Source organism: Diorhabda sublineata, chromosome 5, assembly GCF_026230105.1.
Source record: "Diorhabda sublineata isolate icDioSubl1.1 chromosome 5, icDioSubl1.1, whole genome shotgun sequence".
NCBI lineage: Eukaryota > Metazoa > Arthropoda > Insecta > Coleoptera > Chrysomelidae > Diorhabda > Diorhabda sublineata.
In genome coordinates, this window is record NC_079478.1 from 10,890,309 (window position 1) to 10,917,032 (window position 26,724).

The window sequence follows — 26,724 nt, forward strand, 5'->3', positions numbered from 1 at the left end:
AACACCTTATTTGCATATTCTAAATTTGAATAAGTATCTGGCATTTTGCAACACTAACAATTACATAAATTCGAAATTAAACGTTCAGTTAGTGTTCACTGTACACCGACAGTTCACCAAAACGTCAGAATTATCAAATGCCTTTGAGCCTCGAACATGTCATACTTTGATAATGTTACAATTCAGATATAAGTGGAAAGCTAGATGAACATTTTTAATTACTCCATAACTTGAAAAATGAAAATCGGATAACAAAACAGATGAGTTTTTTATTTTATTTTCACGTGTTTAATAGAGTTTGGTGCGCTCCTCCCGATTCACCCTATATAAATAAAGTGAAATGTCAAGGGATTTTTATTAATCAACATTTGAGATAGGAGTATAGTAAAAAAGTAGAAATATATGAATAAAATATTTTGACTCAAATAGCTGTAAATACTTTACCATGAATTGGTGGAATCAAGAATGTCATATGGTCTTTTTTGATGGGGTGTACTTCTTAAGGAAATTAGTAGTAGGAGATTGATAGTTGCTATAAAATAGAAACGCCCATAATTCATTAACAAAAAAGGAAAATATTTGATGAAAAACGTAGCATGTTTCAACCAAATGGTTGTTTAATAATTTCTATACGTATGACTGCTAGTTGTGCATATTGTAGTTTCATTGATAATTTGAATAAGTATTTATGAAGAATTTTGTTTGAAAATGTTATCTGAGTCGTTTCTTTAGTTAACGTAATTACTGTTATTGAAATAATATCAGTCTTAAAAATATTGATAATTTTGATAGATACGATAAGTGCATGTTTTTGTTTATAACTAATCAATCGATGGTGTTAATTGATAGCCAATACAGTGAAGTTTAATTAAGTGCCGAAATGATTCTCAATATTTTGTGGTTGCTTCCAGTTTTCTTCTTAAGTGTAAGTTAAAACGAAATTGAGAAATACGAGTGTATGATATTTTTGTGAGAATCTGATACATATTTTTGGAATTATCATTGTGCACATAAATCATCTTATCTCAAAAATTTCTTGATTTTCAATATACAGAAAATTATTGTTATATGCCAGAAAAAGAAAAGTTGGTTCACAAAATAATTAATCAAAATCTCGTAGATACAAATTAATTAATAAAATTTTCTTCAGCTTTTAACTTCTTAGTCCTCTTTATATGTTTTTCGATTAACAGTATATATACTGTCATTTATATTGGAAAATATCAAATTACCGATTTCATTATTTTCAGTTACAAATAAAAAACATCTATTTCGCGACAGAATTTTTTACTACTTTGTTAATAAAAAAATTTACGCCACTGAATCAAGTTGTGACTATTCAAAGTTTCGAAAATCCCTTAACTAAAATTCACAAAACAAGACCATGTATTAATAGATGGCCATACCAGTGGAAATATTCAAAGTAACATCATTATTTTTTAATAGAAGATGAGATTAACATTCAACGCCTTTTAAAAACTAGGAGAAGGAGAAACAGAAATAAATAATTCATTCCAATTATTTTAGAAGTAAACCAAACTATGATTGTCGCTATTTGTTAACCTATCACCTCTACTGTATATCAAAAAATCGAAATTGGTGTCATGTACTAAGCAAACTGATTATTGGTTCTTTCTTTTATAAGACGATTTTTCAATATTCGAAAACCTTTATTGAAATGGGTCAATAAAGTCAGATTTAACATGTTTATATATCTTCAAGATAAATATAGTATTCTCATTATTCAAAAGACAACAATAAAGAAAGGGGGATTATGCTGCAAGAGTTGAATAATGTTAGTTTCACAATAATAATTCATTTGTAACACAAGGAAGTGTTAAAATGGATAAGAGTTGAAGAAGCTCTGCCGATCTGTAAAATAACCCAATAAGCAATTTAGTGAAACGTATCATGAATATTTTCTCATATCCTAAATATAATTAGAGAAGCCATAGCCATAAAAATGGGAAAAATATGATTATTTCGATTAGAAAATTGGACAAAATTTCTTGAATTATGAGAAAATATCGATAAGCGATTTTCCAGGCAGTGTATTGCATTTTTTTTTCAATTATTTAAAGCAAAAAATATGAAACTAAATCCAATTCGTTTGAAGGTTAGATCTTACACCACTGCTACTTCAGCCGAGAAAATGACAAATCATCTAAAAGGACTAATTTTAAAACAATCTTGTGATTATTTATGATTCTGGATTCTCATGGTACCCTTTAATCACTCCAAAAGAATCCAGAAATGTTTTCAATCTTATACAATTATTGAAAACAGTATTAATTAATTAATTAAGCAGAAGAATGAAACATGTTTTATATTTTTTTCCAAGATTTCGAGATTTTTAATACTCAAATGAGAATTAGGAAATTATGTGTCTATCATTTTTTAAATAACTTGAATGCAAAATAAATAGGAAAAAATGAAGTGAATTGGAACCAATATTTGAAAAATTCTATTCACGGTTTCAAGAAATCAAATCCCCCTTGGCGAAGTTTGTCCTAATAGATGTTTTGCTTCTTTACTTTAATTGAGGAGAAAAGGAGGAGTCTATTTAACTGTATGGGTATAGCTAAAATGACTAATAGTCATTTCGAATTAATCTTACGTTTGATGTTATTTCAAACAGAAACCCAACAATTTACTGTACGGAATGTAAACATCATATTCAGTTTTAATTTACTAAGTGTGAGTATTTTATGTGTAATGACCTCTAATTTGGTTAACTTTCGGATCATTTCTATTATTCATCATATCATTTTATAAAATTTATGTCAATTTCCTTCGTGTAGAAGACGTGACGGAAAAATATAAGGATCTCATATATCTGTCACCCATGAAAGAATAGTGCAATATATGTGATCCAACTTTTGACTAGCTGAACAATCTATGATACAGATAGAATATTCCATCTGTTTTCATCGATTTTTCATATCAAAACCGAATTCCCCGTATCAGCTTAATGGAAATTTTTCATAAGTTACACGTTTAGCAATGAAAATCTTTGATATTTGCCTGATATTCCCAAACAATGACTTCATTTTAAACTTGAAATGTTGCTGTAATATTAATGAATGATTTTTTTAGAATGCGCAGATAATAGTGAATACAACAAATGGCGTTATACAGGGAAGAGTAGAATATTCACAACGTGGTATAAAATTTTATGCTTTCCAGCAAATTCCATATGCAAAACCTCCTGTGGGACCATTGCGGTTCAAGGTAAATTTCAATAAATGTAGGTAAGGGTGATTTGCAGCACTATGTTTTTTAGGCTCCCGTACCTGTTGATAATTGGGAGGGTGTATACGATGCTACACAAGACAACAAAATATGTTTCCAGCAAAGTGACTCCTCCAGCTCATTGGAAACTGAAGACTGCTTATATGTCAATGTGTATACTCCAGTAGTGAGTCCAATTTGAATTTTAATTAGAATAAGCGCTTAAATTCCATGAAGTTTTGATATGGGTGTTTTCTATCAAATTGAACGACATGAGTAAAATTTCCGTGGCAATAGGGTTTGGATTTGCCGCTTTGTATATCGACCCAAAATAAGTCGAAAATGAAGAATAAAATTTTTCGATATCTTGCTAGTCGAAGCTCAAATTCGAAAACATTTAACCTAACCAATCCCACCGGGGCTTCGCCTTTGAAAGCATTCGGAGCGTACTTCTGGCTAGATAAGGCCGAAAAAGCTTATCTCTATATGTAATTATCGGTGAAATCTTCAAATTATTAATACTAAACAACAGACAAATATTTCTAAGAAAGTTGAATTATAGTTGTATTCATCGTAATATATCAAGTGACGAAGGTCAACTGCCCGTTTTGCTTCAGCAATCTATTATTTTCAATATATTATTGGAATATTAGGGCAAATTATAAAAAAATTGAATCAAAAACCTTTTGTTTGTTAAATTACTTATGTTGAATTTGTAGCCATAAAATCTTTATTTTAGATGAAATATTAAATGAATTAAAGCGAATCTCAAACTAACGTTTGGTTGTGACTTAAAGTATCGATATCTCGAAAACGAAGCGAGATATCGAGGAATTTTATTCTCCCTTCTCTTTTTATTCTAGCCTAATTGAGTTAAAGTAATTGTCAGTTTGTGACGCCACGGAAATCGTACTCTACCCTATTCAACTATAAATTACAAGAATCACTTCATTTAATATACGTTTTCGTTTAAGTATCCACCTCCAATTGAAAAACTTCCAGTAATGGTTTGGATTCATGGTGGTGGTTTTGTTAACGGAGGTGCAAATTTTAATTCTTTTGGACCACACTATTGGATGGAGCACAATGTAATCATAGTTACAATTGCATATAGACTCACTGCTTTTGGTAAGAAATATTTTTATTTATTATAAATTAAAAGTATTTAGTGCATTGAAGAGTGAATGGAAAATTCAACAATCTTGAAACTGGAGAAAATATCTTTTTGTTAGTATTATCTTTAATGAGTTAATCGAAATTCATGTTCTTCTCAGGTTTTCTAACAACTGGAGATACAGTTATTCCAGGAAATAATGGCTTGAAGGATCAAAATCTTGCCTTACGATGGGTTCAGGTTAATATTGAATCATTTGGAGGTGATGTAGATAAAGTTACAATCTTCGGACAAAGTGCTGGAGCCGCTTCAGTTCAATATCATTTGATGAGTGAAAAATCAAGAGGTAAAATCGTATGAATGTTGAGATTGGATGGAAGATTTTTTCCATTGCAGGTCTATTTAGGGCAGCAATATCTCTTAGTGGGTCAAATTTATGTCCTTGGGGTTTCCAAAGGAACTATAAATTTATTGCTTATCATTTAGCTTCCATTTTAAACCCATATTTTGATGTAAGTTCAAGTTCTGAAGAGTTATTGGAATTTTTGCAGAGCGTACCCGCTGAAGATATTAAAGCAGCGACACGAAAATTTCCGGTAAGTTATTATTCTATTGATCAGATTTTATGAGATTGAAGAAATGAGCAAACATGTTCAATTGATGAAGATAGGAGAAAAATAAAAAAACAGAATAAACTTTTTGAAGAAAAAAATGATATAATTACTAAAAATTTATATAAGACAATAGGAATTTTAGGAGACAAAAAATCAGTGACAATACAGAAGCCAAATTTGACTTAGAATAATTACAAGTTGCAAGTTGATTTTTTTCTTGTTTTAGAAAGAATGGTACGATTGGGAAATAATAAATGGATATCTATTTACTCCTGTAATAGAAACTGAACACGAAGATGCATTTATAACAAAGAGAATGTATGATGTTATTGAAAGTGGTGATATGTACCGAGTTCCAGTCATCATGGGAATAACTTCGGAAGAATTGGTTTGGAATGCTTTGGGTAATGATATTAAAATTATCAATTAAAGCTATAAAAACTTACAGGTCGATTTTCTTCAATGTTCTGTAGATCCCATATATATTTTTTAATAATACCATTATAGTTGAAGTACCATTATTGAAACTACCAGTAAATAAGAATGAAGAAATTTTGGGCATTAATGACTCGAGATATTCTAAAACTTCCAGTTCATTCAGTTATATACGTATATACCAAATATGTGTGTCGGGAAACAAATACTAACAGTATATATTTTCTTGATGACCAGTAATCCAATTGTTTCCAATATTTTTCATTATATTATTCGCTTCGTTCCATTTTGTTTTACTGCCACCTTCTGTTGTCTTGCTGCAGTCTCATTTTTCGTTAATTAGTTATTACGTAACTTCCAATACTCTGTTTTTTTGGTCTAGTGTTCTTTGTTCATAATAGATACCGGCACAACTTCACAAAGTATTCATTAGTTCGTAAGGAAATGCTGAAATATGTCGAATAGATATTATTAAGATATAGACATCTGCCATTTGTCAAACCCTTCATTACACTAGCCCAAATCCTTATTTTTAACCAGAGAATATACCGTGTGTGATAAATTATTATAAGAGAATCATTTAGATGAGGAAGAGAAATCATCAACGAGTTTTTTTGATATTTTTTAGGTTTTTCGGAAAAAAAGTATAAATCATGTAATTGTAAGTGCAACGCCTCTGCAAGTGTGTCATTTTTTTATCACAATAGGAGTAAATAAACAACAAATACCATGTTAATGTTTATGAATTTAGCTGTTTCTTGATTATTTATGAAATTGTTTATTTTATTGCAGAGTCAGTTGAAATTATTCTCATAAATTTCGAAAACATGTGCAACTAGAACAGCAAATTTGTATTTATATGTATATGTATTAGAGCTAGTGATCAAAATTCAAACAGGCCTAGTAACTAATCAAAACTTGAAACCGAAGCATGAGAAGTTCCATTTTAGATTATATCAATTCAACTCAGCAATCAGTGGAAAACAATTGGCCTATAAATCGATTTATAGCGCACTACTATTTGTAAAGTTTGTAACATCCTTAATTCGACTTCCCAAATACATTTAGTAAAGAAAATAAATTGAGATAACCTTAGCTTCTTAAATACTTCTTCTCGACTGCTTGTATCTTATTTTGTTGTCTTCATTACATGGTACATAACAGTTTTAATGTTGGTCATTTGCTCAATAAATGCATGAGTGCATCTCAAAACTATTGTGTCGCTCATTTCGCCTACCACTCTCTAATTTTAGATGTGGAATCATTCTACTGGACGGCGACTTGGTTGGATAGCAATCTCACTCTTCTTGTTAATGACAATATGAGAATAAATGATACCGATGAAAAAATGGAAATAGGCGAATCCATACGAAGAATTTATACAGAGGATTTATTCCAAAATTATCTTGGAGGTGCTGTACAAGTGAGAATTAGTGTAAAATTTATCATTAAAACACTTTACCATATAAAACAGTTGACGGTTGATTTAGAAATTAGGAAGATTAACCAAAAGAACCAAAATTCTATTCCTCCTGTTTGTTCGACCTTTATATTGTTACTTTTAGGTATTATATGGAACTTATCTACATAACTTTTTATGTTCATATTTAATTAAATAAATGACGCTCTCAATTGTATGTAAAATTTTCTTTTATATATCTAATGAGCTTCTATTATCGTTTCTCAATTTCACTAGTAATCTTGTAGTAGTTTTTTAATCAATTGTCTTCCAATTAAAATATTTTGTCCATAATTTCTTTTTCACTTTTATAATTTCATTCTAATTATGCTCATATCAAATTTCTTCTCCCAAGTATTCACTTCACTATTTTACCAAATATTCTCCATTATTCTTGTAAAGTCTAATATTCCCCGTTATTCTCTTTTTATTTAAATCTTCGTCTTGCAAGTATTTAAATTATCTCTATCTTCCCCTTCTTTTTGAATTGATTTAATGTTATCTTCAATGCTATAAGTTCTTACTTCGACTACTTTTTTGCTTTTACTTTTTCATTATTTCCATTATAGTTTATTAGATTGTCGACGCCCCTTCCTATCGCTACAAAAATTTCCTGATAACAATAATTATTAGATAATTTCTACCGCATAAATCGACTATATTGTTATAAATTTCCCTCCAACCACTGTTCATCTTTACGAACAATCATTATTCCCTTTTCTTGTTTCATATTTTTTTTCTAGTTCTATGTAGTATTTGTAGTAGTTTTTGAATGATTGCACATCTTTGTAGTAGTTTTTTTGTTTCCATTATTTTCATTCACAATTCTCAAATTTTTTATATAAATAGTACTTTTCTCCTCTGTCCACTGTATTTTGTTTTCGGCGATTTTCTAATATGTTAGTTTCACCACTCATTGAAGAAAAAGATGAAACAGAAAGTTTCTAAAGGGGTCCGCTAAATAAATATATTTACTCCTTTTATAGGTATTTACTACAAATAATTTTTGTTAGTTCAAGTTTGGGTCACTTGAATTTGTTTGTATATACATTGTTTCCATAATCTGTTGTGTGAAAGTGAAAATCATATTATGGAATATATTCCATAATATCATTCATAAAGGTGCAACTATTATAAGTTTTATTAGTATTAGAGCTATTTCTAAAAAATTTTTGTTAGTTTTACAGTGATACGGCTTTTGGAAGAGCCATCATACAACATGCCAAATTACAATCACAATTTAGTGATGTATATTTCTATCAGTTCTCATACACAGGTACTCTGCCAGGGGTACGTCCCTATATAGAAGGTAATATATCATAATACTAAGATCCTATATGTTATACTTATTATTTAATTATGATTTCTACAAGTAATATCTAATTTTAGGGGCTTATAACGTAGCGCACGGCGATGATATCAATTATGTATGGGTTTATGGTAACAACTCAAATTTAGACTCATACCCTAAAAGTGATGTTTTACAAAGCGAAAGGTACAGGATATTGTTGAGCAACTTTGCTAAAACATTGTGAGTAGACCGTTATGTCAATTCATTTCTTCCATTGAACTGAATATTTACCTGTAATAGGGAAAAAGTTATTTATCATCTAAACGAAACTTTTACGTACGAAAAGTACTTTGGACCTAGTGCGATTCTCAATGTTTCTCAACCAATATACTTCCATACTTCTGTATCAATAGTTTAATGTCTTTCTACTCTGACTGAAGTAGATCCAAGATATGCAGTTAAATGCGAAACTGCCTATTCTGATCTGCAGGATGCTTCTAAGAGGTGATTGCTCTTATGAAATTAAGATGGGTCTTAGAAATTTGATATTCTATTATTCTCTTGCACTCGCAAAAGACTTACTACGGGTATTTTTTCAATATTCCTGTTACATTATACGGGGGTGAGTCATAAGCATTTTACATCTTCATTGTTTTCTCTGCAGTTTTTGGTTTTGGGAAAAAATTTGCAAAGGATTTCAAGTAATAATTACATTTTATAAAATTTCATCTTGAAAAGAAGTTTTGATATGAAATGTAGCAAGTGTTGATAATTTCACCTAAATGTTCATTTTTATGAACTTCTTTGTTCACTATTTGTATAAATTCAGATGTTTATCTCCATCTACCTCTTTCCTGCCTTATGTATACATTTCTTTATCTATGCTCTCTCTGTAGCTTCTTCGTGGTCTTTGTCTTTTCTTTTGAGGTGTCTAGGTCTTTGGGACTTGTTTAAGTTTTCTTTGTATATGATTGCTCCAGATTAGCTGTTTGGTTTTGATGTCACTGATTAATGTGTGTCTGAGTTCCAGTATCTCCCTTATTCTATCTTTCCCCGTCTCTTATGAATTTGTCCGCGGCTCTTCTCCAGAACTCATTCCGGTCGTCATTAGCATTTTTTCTGTTGATTGTTTCATCTGTCACACTTCGATACCATATGTTGGAATGCTTTTGAGGATCGTATTATATATTGGTTGTTTGTTGGCTTTTGATATTGTTTGGTTACTTAATATTCCATTCATCTTATATAAAGCGTTTTTATTCTATATATTTTTTTCTTTGATTGTTTTAAGAATGGAAATTGTTCTAAAATCGTTTATTCATTATACTTTTATAGAAATCAATAAAGCCATTGTCAATATCATAATTAACTAATCCATATGTCATTTGTATCGCAGACCACAGTCCACGAGAATTATGATTCACCACTGAATGACTTTCTTCTATTTTAGGAACCCAGTTTCTTATAACACTGACATTTTGGGAATATCATGGTGGCCTACATTGAAGCCCGATGATTTTCAATATTTGGATATGAACGATACATTGAGTATTGAGAAAGACTTGAAAAAAGATACCCATGAAGGTTGGGTTGATGTGTATGAAACTTATGCTACCAAACCTTATGATACATTCTAATATGTGTATTTCTTAATAATAAATCTTAATAAATTCATTTACACCTTTCAACCTGTATTGATATAAATCCTGTATCCTGTATACTCTAAATATGTAGCAAACCAATAAAGGCCTTTCTCAGTTGTTGATATGAGGACTCATTTACTAAATAGAAGTATTAAAGTATAAAAAAAATTTAGTAAATTGAAGGCTATCAGCTTTCCGACGAAGCTAAATTCAAAAAAGTTTTACAGCAATAGTATATTTATTGAATAAAGGAAAAAATAAAAATTCGCATCAAGTACATATTCCAAAGAACAAAACAAATAATAGTAATTATAATAAAAGCTATGCTAGAATTTTTTTTTAATTTCTTTTTTTTTTACTGCAAAGTTCTAGCCATTGTCAAATTCGTGATATCTAAATAATGATTGCACGAGTGGAATGCAAGTATACAAGTATTGAGTTGTCAAGCTCTTGTTTGTATTTTGATCGATATAACTAATTTTTCGATTATCTCATATGGATTATGACTTTTTCGATGCGGATTTTTTAGATATAATCAGTGATTTTTTAAGAGGTATTGGATTTGTTTTGAAAAAAATATTTACACCGAAATCCTTTCGCAAAATTTTCCACGTTGTGAACGGCGGCGAATTGACATTTCAAGGTCATCAGAAACACTGGCAGATACAGCCACAATATTTTCTTCGGTCTCACTGAAGGTTTGCGTGTTAGTGGTTTAATGTCCAATAGTGTAAACTGGATTCGAAATTTAGTCACAAGCTTCTGAAGAGTTCCCTCAGTAGGCTGACCAAACTGCTCATAAATTAGAAGCTGTGCGCGTGAGCATGAATGAGAGTAAAATTCAATAATTTGCAAGCGTTGTTCGTTAGTAAGTCGATTCGTGATTAAATTGTAGACCAAACTGAACAAGTTTGACAGTGACACAAGACATGATTCACGCGTGACCTGTCAAAAACAGTGTTGCCAAAAAGATATCAGCAAAAAAATCACTCGTTTTTTTGAATCTCTGTAAGTAGTCAAACGTCCCAGCTACCAGTATGGCAAACACTATTGTTCTAGGTCCCCCTAGGACAGACAATACTTGAAGCAGCAGCAAGTACGAGATGAAATTGGTCACTTGTCAATTGTGACATAATTTGTAATATGATAATAAGAAACTGTCCAACGAAATATTGATACATTCTCCGAAAATTGTCTGCTAATTCAACCAGCAAGTTGGAATATGGCGATATTCATAATGAGCACACTTTTTACACTACCACAACACCAAGATTCAATATTACATTGCGTTTCGATAACCAAGTTAACGTCCTAAGAGACTGAAGGTAAACAGTTTAGAAAACACGCGTCACACACTGATTGTGAGTGTTGGTGTAGTGGTGATGTAAACAGTATTTTTAGTAATTCAACCACTTCCATACTTTGCTAGTCTTAATCTTTTCAACGCCATCTTCAAATAAAAAAAGTCATCAGTAGTAGTCGGACGGATATTCAGATTTTTATTCAAATTTATTTAGTTTTAGGAAAAGTGACAATTTCTATTTACAGAATTATCAAGTGATGATATTTTGTAGCCTAACATTTTTTTAATATGCCTGAAAAAGGTTTCATAATAATTTCGACAAAAGTGGTCAATTTGTTTCAAGGGGAAATTTGAATATCTTTCGAAAGTAATTTTTAAGTACTGCGTCCCAACGAAAATCTTATCATATTTGGTGATAAATTCTCGGTAATAAATAAGTAGATATATATGGAAGCCTTTTAAATAGATATCTATTAGATTTACTGATGTTAAGATATAATGATTTTGAATATTATATATTTTTTGTTAACAATTTTGTTATCTACAGTAAGTACTTAAATAATGAATTTTTTATAAATAATTTATAATAATTTATAACGTTACATGTGGTAGTAAATTCTGCTTAAGTTTTATGGGTTCTAAAATATATTCATTTTATTTGATGTTTTTTTCCTTAAAAGTGGTTCACAAGTAAGTGCAGACAATACTGAAAGAAAATTGTGGATAACTACGGGAAAACACTGAGGGACATCTTCAGTCTTCCTCTTCTAGCCTCGTTAAACAAACTATATCCGGAATGCTAAAGAGAAACTTCGCGTAAAATCCTCTATAATAACTATACAAGTGAGAGTAGCTTGGATTTTGCTAGAAAATACTAGTAGCTTAAAATAAATTTTAGTCCAATATGCGTCTTTATAGAATAAATAGCATATTTTGTCGTTAATATATATATATATAAAGGGTATTTTCATAAACTACGATCAGAGATCAGGTACATCATATATTAGCAGATAGTGGATTCTCACCCAGAGCCAGTCTGATAACATTTTCCGTCGCGCTTAATCTTCGGTGGATATTTCAAATTCAAAACATGGTCTCAAGAACTTCTAAATTAAATTCTATTATTTTTTATGCGGTAACTCTTCAATGAGATTTATTTAATTGTATAATAGACTCTAGATAATAGATAAATCTTTAATAATTGTTAGTGAACAGATTTTGCACTAAATTTCAATACTAATAAGCAATTTTTATGCTGAAATTCTGAAAAGTATAAGAACTGCAAAACCTCAGTAACTTATAAACTATGCTGCACATAAAATTAAAAGTAGACTGCCATTTAAATGGAATAAAAAAATTTCATTCGTTCAAAAATACATGAAACAACCAGTCAGCTGATTGCACTTCATTTACCCCCTGGTCTACCAGGGTAGAAAAGAGTACATTATATGACTACGGCCCGATTAAAAATGAACGTGTTCCGAGTTGTTTTCCGATTATTCAGATCATGATGGGGTTAACCCGATCATAGTTTGCGAAAAGTCCTGAAGTGCTTCTATACATATAATTATCCCATTTTCTCCTATCGTTTTGTGCTTCACACTCTCCATTGATCGATAAATTCCTGATGTGACGATTTAAGGTTAAGATAAATAATATTTTATATTCTTTACTTGTACCATTATTTATTATTTTGTTAGTTGGATCTTTTAAAAATGAACAGCCTTCAGTATTATTAAGCAATGCAAAAAAGTGTTTATTGAGTATTGTTTGTTTACTGGTAATCATTGATGCAAAGGCTTGGCTTGAAAAACATTATGGTCACTATTCTCCAGGAAAATCATCAATTGTTTAGTGGTATCCGGAGTGGCTGGATGCACTGATGATGCTTAACGATCAGGTATGACAACATAGTTGGTTACTTCAGAAACTTAAAAAAATCTGCAGATCTCGATTAAAAAAACGCTAAAGTGAAGTAGTAAACTTCACGAAAATATCATATGGAAGTGTTTACTACATTTTACATAAAGCATTTGAGTATAAAAAATCTTATTTCTAAATAGAAACAACGACTATCCAGAACACTGTTTGAAGTATTTTTTGCATCAATATGTGACCACAAATGAAATATCGATATATCTGATTCGCAAACGCCAGACATATGGCTGGAATGAATCTGGCAAAAAGTCCTCCAAAGCGAGCAAATATAACACAATCAGTTATGAGATATAGACCGAATATTGTTTATTGATTATTTGTAACATTAATTAACATTTGTCATTAATGTATATAATTGAAGTATAAAATAAATTACGCGACCTCTCACCAAAAGTATAAAATTCTCGAAATTACCGTATCACAATTTGATAAACAAATATGGTTAAATTCAATTAATCGAACTTCAAATGTTATCGCAAAATTCATATTCTCCAGATCTAGCTCTCAGTGACTACTGGAAAAAAAGTCAATCAGATAAAGAAGCTGAATGCCATTTTGAGTCCAAACACAAATTGTTATATAAAAATAGCAAAAGTAATTGGAAAAGAAATTCTATGACATTCAAAATAATTTATTGTGTTTCTATCAATGATTACAGAATGGAGAAATATTGGTAACTACGCCTAATGGAGCTGTTCAAGGAAGACAGGAATACTCTCAGAGAGGAATATCGTTCTATGCGTTCCAACAAATTCCTTACGCAAAACCGCCAGTTGGAAATTTCAGATTCAAAGTATGTTGTTGACTTGTGATTCGATATTTTCATTTTTTTCTTCAACAATAAAGATTGTGTGTTAAATACTTATCAAAGTTAGATCCACTGAAATATAAACAAACTCTTAGTTTTAAGATGAACAAGTAAAGACATCGATGACCTCGCTATTTCTGCGATCTGCGGTAATAAGAAAAAATAATTAGGTGCCAAACATGGATTGTACTGCGATGAACTATCATTTCGCTATTGTGAGGGTTCAAAAATGTTTCTGTTTAAAACTAATTTGTGAGAGCTTGCATTGTGATTGTGGAGAATGATTCGTCTTCTATGGATGGTTTCCTTGATTTTTTCGAACACTTCTGGTATACCATGCAGAATTGACCGTTCTACGTTTTAATGGAACGGTCCATTTACTTCGAAGTACGGGAATAACTTTTGTTGTATTTTGCTGGTCTTGAAAGACCCTTATAGATTGTTGTTTAGTTACGGGTTCATGTGCATAGATCCATTATTCGTCTCCTGAGACGATCTTATAGACGTCTTTTGAAGCAACGTGATTGAATTTTTGAGCATTTATCTGCATCAATCGACACGAGCTTTTTTTTAGCGAATATCAAATTATGCGTTCTCCAATGGGAACATATCTTTTTGAAATCCAAATGTTCATGCAATTTCGAATGTATTAGAGTGGGACTAATGCCTATAACTGTCACATGACGATCTTGCAATATCACTTTACGCACTGCACCGATGTTTCCTGGTACGTTTATGTTTTTTATATTAATTTGAAATAACCAATTAGAATAAATTGCTCAATATTTATGTTACATAATATCGTATTTTGTTTACGAAAAAGAAAAGCAAACTAAGAAGGCTTTGATTCGTTCATTTATAGTTTTTTAAACTATTTATAAAAGTATGATAAATTAAAAAATATTAGTTATCTATTTTATCAAATTTACCGTAATTTTGCTTTATTAGAGCAGAGTAATATTGATAGTGTATTGGCTTTGAAGAATTTATGATGTGTATCACTATTACATACTTTATAAAATCGCCTTTTTTTGTACTTTTTTGTAGAGATAACATTATTTTTACGTAACAAACTGTCCTTATATTTTTTCACTCCTTTTGAACAGAAATAGTGTAACTAACATTAATTCTTATTTTAATTAAATCATTAATTAATTCTAATTATTATTTCACAATTTTTTTAACATGAACGTTTACGAAAAACTTGGTCGATAGTGGCAAATATAAAAAAATTGTATGAAGCTAGTGAAGAAACGTTCGTATAAATAAATATTCTGAACAGAGAAAGGGTACACAATTTGCAACCAGAGTACTCCAACGCACAATCTTGTTATAACAAAGTTGCTTGCTGTGAGCGATTCTTCGTCTTCCAGTTTGTCTTTATTTCAGTGATTGGATCAATTAGTAACATCAAGGCATTAGAAATATACAAATAAAAAAAAAATACTCAATATAATTCTTGCTTACTATCAAGATAGGATTCTATAATTTTTATAATTAACAGGAACCAGAACCGGTAGAACCATGGGAAGGTATTCTTAATGCAACTTACAACGATAAATTCTGTTTTCAACAAACTAATCAGTTCTCTATCGACATATCATTACTTGAAAATGAAGATTGTCTATACTTAAACGTCTACTCCCCAATAGTAAGTAATTTTTGAGAAATATTGCCTTCACATTATAAGTGTATTGAACTTGTTCTTCCAAGTATCCATCCGAAAACAACTTACTTCCTGTTATGGTGAATATTTACGGTGGTGGGTTTGTGAATGGAGCAGCCAATTTTGATTTTCATGGTCCCCATTATTTGATGGAACATGATATTATTGTTGTAACGTTAAACTACAGAGTTGGTCCTTTTGGTAAGTGGTAAAATTGCTTCTTAGAGTATTTCCAAAAACGTAACCACCACTATCAGTTTAGTTAACGGCTTCTTGCTTTTTTACTTAGCGATTATTGAAGTCTTCATAACCTTTTGTGATAACCGTTATAGGATTCCTATCAACTGGAGATACGGTGATTCCCGGCAACTATGGTTTGAAAGATCAGCAGCTTGCTTTGAAATGGGTACAAGATAACATTCTGTATTTTGGTGGCGATAGAACCAAGGTTACTATTTTTGGACAAAGTGCCGGTGGAGCTTCTGTAACGTATCAATTAATGAGTGAAAAATCTAAAGGTAAAAGCGGAATAAACAATAAATTTTCAAATGCAAAAATGTATTTATAATTTTACTAAAATGTACAAAATATTCTGTTTAGGATTATTTAGAGCTGGTATCTCACAAAGCGGATCTCTACTTTGCCCTTGGGGTTTCCAAAGAGACCACACCAATATCGCATATAGGCTGGCTTCCTTAATAGACCCTACGTTTGATCTTAATTCGAGTTCCGAAGAATTGCTGCAATTACTCCAAAGTATTCCTGCAAAACAACTAAATGACATTTCTAAAGCTATGTATACAGTAAGTATCTCAATTACTGCTGGTGCTCGAATCTTTACAGACCAGAATAACTTTACCACTTGCTAATCTTCTAAGGCACAATGTCTACAAATGATTTTGGTTCAACGAAGTTTGAAGAAACTTACTCGATGTAAAACTGAGATCAATAATGAGGGATTATTATATATGAATATAGACAGTTTTTTACGAAGTATTCAAGATTAATAAAAGATGGATTGAGGTTCAAGAATATTATATTAAGATTAGATTGCTAATAACAATAAAAAACATATACTATACCAACAGTAGTTGGTTAAAAGTTTTTCAAGAAATTGAACGAATCAACACAAAGAGATGATGTGACGAATATTATTTTAGTTAAAGTGGTTAATGTGCATTTATAAATATTTCTATAACTATCAGAGTGTGTTTATTTTGGTTTTGTTAGATACCCCAATTTATATTTGTAAAATATGCAAATTAATTGGAATACGCATTCAATTTAATGAAAAATCATTTACAATATCAATTTATACACCTATAAAATAGTATAAAAGGTAAAATAAATTTCAATGTTCAAAGATTATTCAATATTTATAGTGGTGATTTAACTTTGTAGATTAATATACATGGATTTGATCATTTATAGTCATTTTGAAAACTTTTAATGTGGAGTTGGACCACTATAGTTTTCAACAGCTCATATAATAAATCTTACGGACAGATACTAAATTTCTTTTTCTATGAAAATAATTCATAATTTTTTTTCAAGCAAAATGAGATATACAATCAGATAATTCAAGGTTATCAATTTACACCAGTCATTGAGCCCGAACATGAGAATGCATTTATCACCGAAAGGATGTACGACGCTCTTGTGGATGGAAAGCTACAGAGAGTACCTCTGATTATGGGTATTTGTTCGGAGGAAATGATTTGGGACGCTTTAGGTAAGTCGGTTACAAAGAATGTTCAAAAGGAAAATGACAACTTATTTTTGGTAATAGAGTAGTTAGTAGTCGAACAATTTTCTAATCCTAATTGGTTTCCGTTGATTGTTTCAATATATCAAAAATAGTTTTTTATAGATGTCACTCTACTTCATTTTTATAAGATGATAATGAAAACTAGATGGAAAAAATTGTAGAAATTAAAAATTTATAACACCTTCCAAACATTTGTTGGACAATCTCGCTTTTATTTAATAACTTTTTTGCTGAGATCGAATCTATTCAATCCGGTATTAAAATGAAGAATTTAATGGAGTACAGTGTTTTTAGAAGTTGTCTCATAAAATTCACGTATTTATGATGTCGGGAACGCAAAGGATTGCAAGCTATAGACTCAGTTCAAGAAAGGTCGAATTGTTGACCTTTAGGAAACTGGCGTGTTGTTCTGATATATTGCTGATAAAATGAACAGAATTGTGGTTATATATTATCGGGCATAGCATAGCGCGGGTAAGCAGGAAAAGATAGGACTAGATTGCTTCAAGATATCCTTTCCCTTTGCTAATGGCAGGCTCTTTGGAATACGAAGTGTTTATAAACGGATAAGACGGTTTCGATTTTTTCATAGAAACCTCCCATTTAACTCTGGAATATCAAAGATAATGACTAGCGTGGAATTATCAATTGCAAGCTATGGGCTTCATGATAATCGAGCGAAAGAGAATCGGGAACATCGCTTTGTCCGAGGTGTGGTATGAAGGTGTAATCATTTTTGGTACAAATTTATACTTAATCAAGGGGAAAATGGAACTTGTACATCGAATAAATATTAGAACCTTAGGAGACTTGAAGTATAACTTTTGAAAAAAGCCAAACAAGCATTGATCTTCTTCCATCAGTCCATCAGGCTCAAATCTATTTCATACCCTCGCCTGCGTGATTCCTTGATTTGTCTTGAGTATGAACTGTATAGTAGAAAATTTAGAAAGTTCTTCTCAAACTTGGATTATTATTTGACATGAGACAGATGTGGCTTGAAATAAAATACCGTAGGGAAAAATGTATTATAATGCATAGACGCAGTAAGAATGCTTAAGATATCGTTCATCTTCAATCCATTATAGAAATTAGTAGAAACTTGAGTAACTCAACTCAACTCAACTTGAGTAACTGAAATAGTGTGAGATTTTATCTGACTGAGTATAGCAATCAAATTGGCAATTATGGCACAATCAATAAATTTATTTTATCAAAAGTTGTTTCAAGATACTTTTAAATCATTCTACAAGAACAGCTTTGAAGAGAAAATTTGTACACGCTGTATTCTAAAAAATATGTATGTTATAAATTTGTGGCTTCTAATTTGATTCGCTCTTCTACTCACAGTTTCTTCTTCTTCTAGTGCCTGCTTTATTCTAAAGAAGGTTGGCAATCATCCATTGGAATTCCTCAAGATCTTCAGTCATGCGTATTAGATTTACGGCATCACGTAAATGGAACCAATCTCGAAGGTTTTACAACCATGAAAATCTTTTTCCTCCCAGCCCGCACCTGCCTTCTATCGTCCCTTCTATGATAAGCTGTAACAAGGCATATTTTTGATTTCTAAAAATGTTACCATAGTAGGAAGCTTTCCTTCTCTTTACAATGGTTAATAGTTCTCGTTCTCTGTTCATTCGTCTTAGCACTTCGTCGTTGGTCACCCGATCCATCCATGGTATTTTAAGGATCCATATACAGAACCACATTTCAAAAGCTTTCGCCTTATGCATGCTGGAGACCATAATACTAAAAGAGGTGTACTCTCTCTATGGGTTAGTTATTAATTGACAGCGACACATTATTAATACTAGTTTTCGATATTACCATGAATTTTGTTTTCAATTCAATTCAATACAAATAATATGATGAAGAAGTTTGAATGGTTTAGAGACCTTGATTCTGGGAAAATTTATGGTTACAATAGAGAGAGTATTTTCCAATTTATTAAGACATTGTCTTTTATTAAAAATCATTTGAAAATATGAAAGTTACGTTAAAAATGCTACAAAACAAAAAGTTCACAGTAGTGTGTGACTGGTTTTCGTAGTGTGATTGTGGCAAAATTAAACACCAAAGTGTACTAACTCCAATAATTTTACCACAATTCCACTACAAAAACACTTTTAATATGAATTAGGTAAGATGAAGTACTATAATTGTTTTTTCTTCAATTTTATCATAAGAGGGATTGATTTTAAGCATTAAAATACATTGATAGAGGGTTGAAAACCATAAATAAAATAAACATCATGAGATCTTTATTTTAATCCTACAAATGTTTTTTCAATTTAGTAAATTTCTTAACTTTCATTTTATCAAATTTTAACAATAAGAGGTGGTTTTCACCTCTTACAATAATATTGACATACGATCAGAGCCGGACTTAGAGTCATCGTGGCCCCCGGGCCAAAATACTTAAGGGGCCTATGTAAGGCGGGCGTTTTACGTGAATTCTTACATCAAGATGATTTTTCGGAACTTTTAAAATGATTGCGCATAAAAAAATTTATGTTGATTCTGAACATTGGCTATGGATGTATTTTTTCGCTTGCATTCATATGTTTAAAAATCAATATGGCTCGTCGCAAGCCCCCCCCCCCCCGCAGCGGGGGAACCCGGCGCACGCCCGGGTTGGCCCATGCCTAAGTCCGGTTCTGCATACGATAGATTTTGAAGTAGAAAGTAAATAGAACTTAATTCCAAAATTTCACGCAAATTCATGCGTCTGGATGGAATTCTGAAGTGATACCATATTTTTACCTTTGTTCACTCACCTAAATCGAAGAAGAGTTGTACTGAAATACTATCTAAACTTGTAAACATGTAATCTGATGTAAATTTACAAAATTATTGATTCCAGATCCCGATGGTTTTGTGTGGACAGCTAGAAATTTAGATAACAACCTCACTCTGCTTGTGAACGATAACATGCATTTGACAGAGGAATCTGAAAAAGAAAAAGCAGGTGCAGAAATAAGAAAAATCTATACTAATGGACTATTTCAAGATGAAATCGGCAAAGCAGTCGAAGTGAGTCTCCGATAATCAATTTCTTGGAATAATATTTTGTTTAACAGAGTTTTCATTGTTAAATGGAATTTCAAGTAGCAGAGGATCAATTGTTAATAGAAATCACGAACTTACTTTGAGTAAGTTTAAAAATAGATGAAAAATATTTATGAAGTCGTTTTTTCATTTCGCATGGAATATTACGTCTGCCTCGTTGCTTTGCCTTTCTTCAATATAATTTCGATATTATATCTCTCAAGCCTAATTTCTACATACAAGATAGGAAAAAAATTTGTATCGACTCCATTTAACACTTTTATTTAATTATAGAATAGAGTAGTAAAAATTGATTCCATCAAAGTCTTGAGTTTTATTATGCGAAATAAAATTTCGATACTTTGGTTTGGTGATATTTGGATTGGATATTTTGATGAGCTATTAGTTTAGAATTTTGATTTAGAAAGTGCGAAGGCCCCTAATTATCTTTTTTTTGTTTGGATATTCAGGATTGGTTTGTTTTTGAGCCCTCCGATTAGGTATTTGGTTGTCTGTCGTGGTAATGAACGAAAATCATAGGAGTTCGAAGAAATTGATTTCAACCTCAAATAATTCATTGTTATCGTTTGATCATAAGCATATATTCATTTTGAACAAGGTTTAAGTCTATAGAAGAGAAAAGAGAGTTTCATTCTTTCAAGTTTTGAACGACTACAGTAGGTGTTTGTTTCCCTACGAGGTCTGTTTCTTCTTATACGACTGAAGACGATTGAAAATCTCGAATTTGGATGGAAATTAGTTTTTGTACGTATTGAATGGATTCATTAAAAGCAAAAAAAGAATTTTATAATATTGTTTGAGTAACAGTAAAAAAATCAGATTTAGAATCGTCTGTAAAGTTAATGGATATGGCAACGACCAATTTGTGAAATATATTAAAATCGAGTCTTTTTCAATGGGATTGGAATTGTCTAAGCTAACCAAATCAGGGGCAATTCAAGATTCTTTGTAGGTTTTCAATGGTGGAAATTTGAAAAATAACTATTGAAATTTGGTTTCATGTTGGATTGAACTAATATTTATAAGTAAGTCTTCTGGGCTTGAAAAAAAATCGTCGTGAATTACTTGTTAAAGGCAAGCAGAATCCTCCGATATATTTGAATCGAATAGGAGCCTCAAGAATGATAAAATTGGGATTTGAGAATTTTGATGTTACGATATTTCTATATTATTTCTATATTAAACACTAATTTACTTATTAAATATTCAATCTAAACATTAATTGGACTGTGAAAACTTATCTTTTTATAAGCCATAAGTTATGGTAAAGCGACTGATTACATGTTAAAAAATAATCATCACATTAATAAAGTTTTATTCATATCTACATAAAGAAATAATTGTAGTTTTATTATATTTTTGTCTTATTATAATGATTTTTATCATAGTTTTTCAGTGATATGTCATTTGGAAGATCTGTAATCCATCACGCTAAGCAACAATCTAGGTTTAGTGACGTATATTTCTACCGATTTTCTTATTATGGTACTATTCCTGGAGTTCGTCCTTATATTGAAGGTATTTTTATGCGCATTCAATTATAAGTGAATGTATTCCAATTTTGTTAATTCCTAAACTTCCATGTTATAGGTGCTTATAAAGTTGCTCATTCTGATGATGAGAATTACATTTGGGTATCTTCAAATAACTCCAATTTGAATACATTTCCACAAGGAGATATTACAACAAGCGAAAGATACATAACATTATTCACAAATTTTGCAAAATATCTGTAAGTTACCACATATTTTATGCAACATATCTTAAATAATTTTGCTGGAAATATCCAATTCTATTTATGTGATATTAGTATAATGTTGTGATTCCATCCAATTGTTTATATGTATGATACTTATTTTAAACATCTGGCGTAAAGAATCTGAAAATGTTTTCAGATGCATACCGAAAATATGTGAAAATATGTCTTTAGTGTATCCTTACAAAGTTTTTCATCCTCATATAAAAAGGATGATAGTGGATCCTAACCTAGAACCAGATTTTGATCACAGTTTCCGAACGTCGCGTTCAATTTTCGGTGGAAATTTCAAATTTGAAATATGATCTACAAGAACTCTTGATTTGGTTTTCAATGCTTTTTTATCCGTTAATTCATCCATGATATTTATTTAGTTATATAATAGATTCTAGATGAATTTTTATTGACCAGCAACCAGCAACTGGTCTACCAAGGTAGACTACGACCAGATTAAGTTGATCAGTTTTCTAACAACAATGAACGTCATCCCAGTGAGTTTCCAGGTTAACCCGATCATAATTTAGGAAAAGTCCTGAATGAATGAATGAATGAAATTGTTAGTACGAAATGTCGGAAATTAACAAAGAACATTTTTCAAATAACCTTCTTTTGTAAATGTTGTTAACTCGATACTGTTACTGTAGATATTTCTCTGTTTTATAAATAGATGTTTTTATTAGTTATACCTCGTAGTATATTGCAGCTATTTGATCTTGATGAGATATGGTATGATGCGAATAAGGGTTGGAAATAAAGAATGTGTGACAAAAGCCATCAAATAGATTAGCACAATGATTCATGCTGAATAGACAGAAGGTTGGTTCATCATTTTCAACTAAAAACATCACTACCATCAGGATATCAAGATTAATTTCTTGAATTTGAATAAAAAATTCAGAAATCCATTTTAAATGGGAGGTTACTTTATAATAGTAATCTACTGTCTAGCATTCATAATCGTAGTTTCCTCTGGGTGATGATGAATCAGTCAATTTGTTGGTTGGGACATGTTTTATATGTTTAGATATATATAAGGATTGTTTAAAAACTTTCCAACTTTAAACCCAAATTTCAGCTAATTTGAAAGCTTAGTTTTTGATTGACATTCTTATAAGTGAAGATTTTTCTGAAAATGGGAGAAATTGAGAATACACCTGTTATTAAATATTTGTTTTTGAAAGGCAATACCCCTACGCAAATGGAAGAGTAAGACTGTGTACAGAGACTTTGAACTATAATTTACGGTGATGAAATATTAAGAAGCTCAGTTCAGACTTATTGGTATCAGTTTGATTGACGAACAGCATTCACGATAGTCCAAAACTGCGATAACCAGCGATATCATTAAAAAAGTCATACTTGATGACCGTCAGATTGAAGTTAGAGAGAAATATCAAATGATCGACTAACTGTGATAGTGGCCGTTTTTACGTTTTTTGGCTGATCATGGGATTATGTTCATACAGTACCTAACAAAAGGTGGAGCAATAACGCATCATTAGTTAATAAGGTAAAGGGAAAAACTAGAAAAAAGAAGAAAAAAGTGCTTTCCCGTCGAGAAAACGCATCTTCTCATACATTGATCCATGAATTGCGCTTTGAATTGGTTGATCACCCACTTTGTTCATCAGATCTGGCCTACAGCGACTTTTTCTTGTTTTCCTACCTTGAAATTTCCCTTAAAGGAAAGGTATCTATTAGTTAGAGGAATAAAAAATGTTGAAGCATCGATGTACTAAGTGTATTTAAACTTAAAATGTTCCGTTTTTTTGATAGATTTGGAACTTTTTAGACAGCCTTCGTATATCTAATTTTTATGCACGTCCCTGCTACCTTTTACTCATCTATTAGCAATTTCTGAGATTATTTATTGATTATTTGAATTTTTTTAGAGATCCAATAGCAAATGACAGTGATCTATTGGGTATCACTTCATGGCCGAAAGTAACACCAGATAATTTCCAGTTTGTAGATATTAATGAAACATTGACAATACAAAAAGATCTTAAAGATCAAGTTTATAACGGTTGGGTTAACGTTTACGAAACTTATGCTGTTAAACCTTTCGATACTTTTTGAATATTATGATAACATGAAATAAAATTGTACAAATTGTTGAGTTTTATTTAAATCCCAATATTCTGCCATTTGACTATTAAATGAATATCGAAACATTATCGATTAAAGATATCGATTAATAGGTGGGCAATCATGTCATTCCTTGTTCTGGTGTAATGAAAATCTGAATACGCTACTGATTTCCTCGGTCTTTATTGATTTACGCCTTAATACTATCAGAATACACTAATTGGTGTGTGTGTAATATTAAAATCGATTGGTTTGGTCGATAGAAATCGACAATGCAATCGATTTTTATTGCCTAGGCATTAAAGTAATTGGTCTGTCATCCGCTTCATGTCCGTCAACCAGCTTACAACCTTTTAACAATAATAATACAATAATTTGAGCTGTTCCATTACCATTAATATAAATAAATTAATAGAAATAAGATTTGTATGCCGTTTTTTAAAAAATTTTCTTTTTATTCAACTGTGTAACGAAACGCTGCACCTATTCTGCTCGCCTTAATTCCAAATAATTTCGCAACTATGTTTGAATTTGTACTATTTAAAAAATATATAATTTATAAGTTTAACTGAAAAAATAATTGTAAGAATTTTTCATCGATGAGAGTATGTGGGTAATTTTTATTGATGAGAGATGAGAGAGATTTTACGCAAGAGAAGCGATTTATTTGTGTATTAAAATCAAACACATATAAACACAAATCAGATAGAATTGTTGTTAATATTAAGTACAGCCGTAATTTGCTACAATCATAGCTCCTACATATCAGAGCAGTCTTTTGCATGTTAGGAGTGTATTTTCTGGTGATATTTTCAATTAACTGTTGTTTCATACCTCGTTATATAAGCTCTCAAGGTTCTATATGAGGCTCACATTAGAAGAGTTCCCCAGCCAGGGGAACCACATTCATCGAGTTGTGGCCGATTTTCTAGTACTTCTTTGTAAAACGGTACCACAGTGATACCTTTAGCCCACATAACACCACACCATGGCACTAACTGGATTTTAAAATTCTTTTAAAGGGAATTTGGATGGAAACGTTTGTCTCCCATAATCTGAAACGATTTTGTTGGAAAAGCAAACTTGTAAATGTTGTTTTTGATTCGATAAAGCTTGATTTTTTTAAACGTCGAGTTCTCTACGGTAAATCTCTTCCTAATTGTTCTTTTGGAAATGATAGCTCCTTCATCATTTATTAATGAAGTTCAGCACGCTACATTCTTATTATGATTTGTCAGATAACTGTTTTTTACACTACTCGCTCAGGAAGGTTTGTTTTTCTACAATTTTATTTTAAGTATGTTAGCTGCGAAATACTTTCCAGTAATGATGCAATTGATGGATAAAAGATCTTCATTTACATTTTTAGACACCCCTTTCGAGAGCCCTTCTCGACGTTGTTTTTGCAAAAGATTCAGGTCTTCTGGTACGTGTCTAGCATTGACTCGCTTCAGACCAAAACATTAACTAATATGTTGAGTCGATTTATAAGAGGTTACATGTTTTTGTATTCAAACTGCGTGCCCTTTTTGTTTGCTTCACCGATAATTTCTGTGAACTTTAATTACAGGTATTTAAATTTTGTTTTCATAAACGAATCTCCATTAATAATTGGTAAAAAACATAAAAAAATTTGTTAAAAAGTAGATGTATTATTTAACATTAGAAAAAGTGTTTAAATTTTGTAAATAACTTTTACGTATTTGTTAACAATTTAAAGATGTATTCAAAGAAGTGTTATTGTTTTGTGAGAAATACCTTTCTCACGGGTTAAAATAATAAAAATTAAAATCTTCACTTCTCGAAGGTTGACACACCGAAGTCTTAACTAAATTATGCAGCGTTGTCGGGTCGACAAAAATTATACGAAACGCACTGTATATATTATCTTTGCATTAAAGCAAATATCTACGTATTCATAGACGTTTGATGTTTTGTAAGATAGATTCGGTTTGCAAGTAATTACGTAAGACTTTTTTTGTATTTGTTTTGAAACTAAATATAGAATAATTATCTATTATGGAATAAATAAAACGCACTAAAATACAGTGATGAGAATGATACAGAAACTGAGATCTGTTTTATAATAAATACGAGGGCTACTCCTTAAATTTCTGAAATAATAATGTCCATTGTTCCATTTTGAAAATTGCTAGTATTAAAGATGATTAAACAGTCATCGATGCTGAAAGAATAATTCACTCAAAAATGTTTTCAATTACATATTTGAGTATATCATAGATACAAGAACTTAAGCCTATTATATAAGGAATTTAGAAAACTAGGATCGGTTTAACCTGATTATGGTCTACGTCCTTATCACTTAAATGATAAATGTGATTAGATGGGTAATTTCTTTTGTTTATATTTTTATAAAATAGCCGATTGGTATAGAAATTTGTTGTAAAACTAACGTGAATGTGTAAGTCACAAGTAACTATTCAATAAGAGTAAAAATATAAATACAAGTACAGAGAAAGACCTTGATCCACAAATGATAGTTTTTATAATATGACATTATTTTTGTCGCGCTTTCAA

The 26,724-nt window shown here is 30.9% G+C and overlaps 1 protein-coding gene across 1 annotated transcript; it reads left to right on the plus strand.

Annotated features, from left to right (window-relative positions):
• Positions 1 to 800: 800 nt before the first annotated feature.
• LOC130444409 (uncharacterized) lies at positions 801 to 24,210 on the plus strand. Its single transcript, XM_056779530.1, has 22 exons — positions 801 to 925; positions 3,097 to 3,231; positions 3,284 to 3,418; positions 4,206 to 4,359; positions 4,506 to 4,691; positions 4,742 to 4,941; positions 5,186 to 5,363; positions 6,648 to 6,817; positions 8,033 to 8,162; positions 8,243 to 8,384; positions 9,595 to 9,776; positions 11,584 to 11,636; positions 13,687 to 13,821; positions 15,341 to 15,487; positions 15,550 to 15,703; positions 15,835 to 16,020; positions 16,103 to 16,305; positions 17,057 to 17,234; positions 20,137 to 20,306; positions 21,731 to 21,860; positions 21,933 to 22,074; positions 23,991 to 24,210. Exons 1-22 carry the CDS (start codon positions 881 to 883, stop codon positions 24,175 to 24,177), a joined length of 3,342 nt encoding a protein of 1,113 aa, XP_056635508.1. The 5' UTR covers positions 801 to 880; the 3' UTR covers positions 24,178 to 24,210.
• The last annotated feature ends 2,514 nt before the right edge of the window (positions 24,211 to 26,724 follow it).